Consider the following 443-nt stretch of genomic DNA (forward strand, 5'->3'; position numbering starts at 1 on the left):
GCCGAGGGGGGGCCTGGGGCTGCCGGGCCCTCTCCCCACCGCGGGGTCACTGGGCTGAGCCCCCCGGGTGTGTCGTATCCGACCAAAGTCTGACCCTGTCGCCCGCTCCCCGCGGCGAAGCCCCGCTGCCCCCTGGCCTCCCCGGCTGCCCATAGAAGCCACAGCTGCATTCTCGCCATGACCAACTCTGTGTATGATATCTATGACCTGAACACATCCCTGTGTGTGACCCGCAGGACACCTCCCTGGGGCTGTCGGCGCAGCCCCGGCGCCGCGCGTGTCCCTGCGCCCCTCTCACAGACCCAAGGCGAGGGGTGATGGTCCAGGACTGGAGGTAAGTTGGGAAGGGTCTGAGGGATGGTCGCCCTGAGGCTTTTGAGCACCCACGAACACACTGTCCCCCACTCCGGGGCTGGCGGTGAGCACGGCCCCGTGTCCCCCAG

The 443-nt window shown here is 68.6% G+C and overlaps 1 protein-coding gene across 1 annotated transcript in view; it reads left to right on the forward strand.

Moving 5' to 3' along the window:
• Positions 1 to 318, forward strand: part of HCN2 (hyperpolarization activated cyclic nucleotide gated potassium and sodium channel 2) — a 5063-nt gene extending 4745 nt beyond the window's left edge. The window contains exon 8 of the mRNA XM_005428567.2: positions 237 to 318. Within this exon, the coding sequence (XP_005428624.2) occupies positions 237 to 318 (82 nt within the window). The remainder of the gene's footprint in view (positions 1 to 236) is intronic.
• Positions 319 to 443: the final 125 nt, after the last annotated feature.

The sequence above is a fragment of the Geospiza fortis genome, unplaced genomic scaffold, assembly GCF_000277835.1.
Source record: "Geospiza fortis unplaced genomic scaffold, GeoFor_1.0 scaffold241, whole genome shotgun sequence".
Classification (NCBI taxonomy): domain Eukaryota; kingdom Metazoa; phylum Chordata; class Aves; order Passeriformes; family Thraupidae; genus Geospiza; species Geospiza fortis.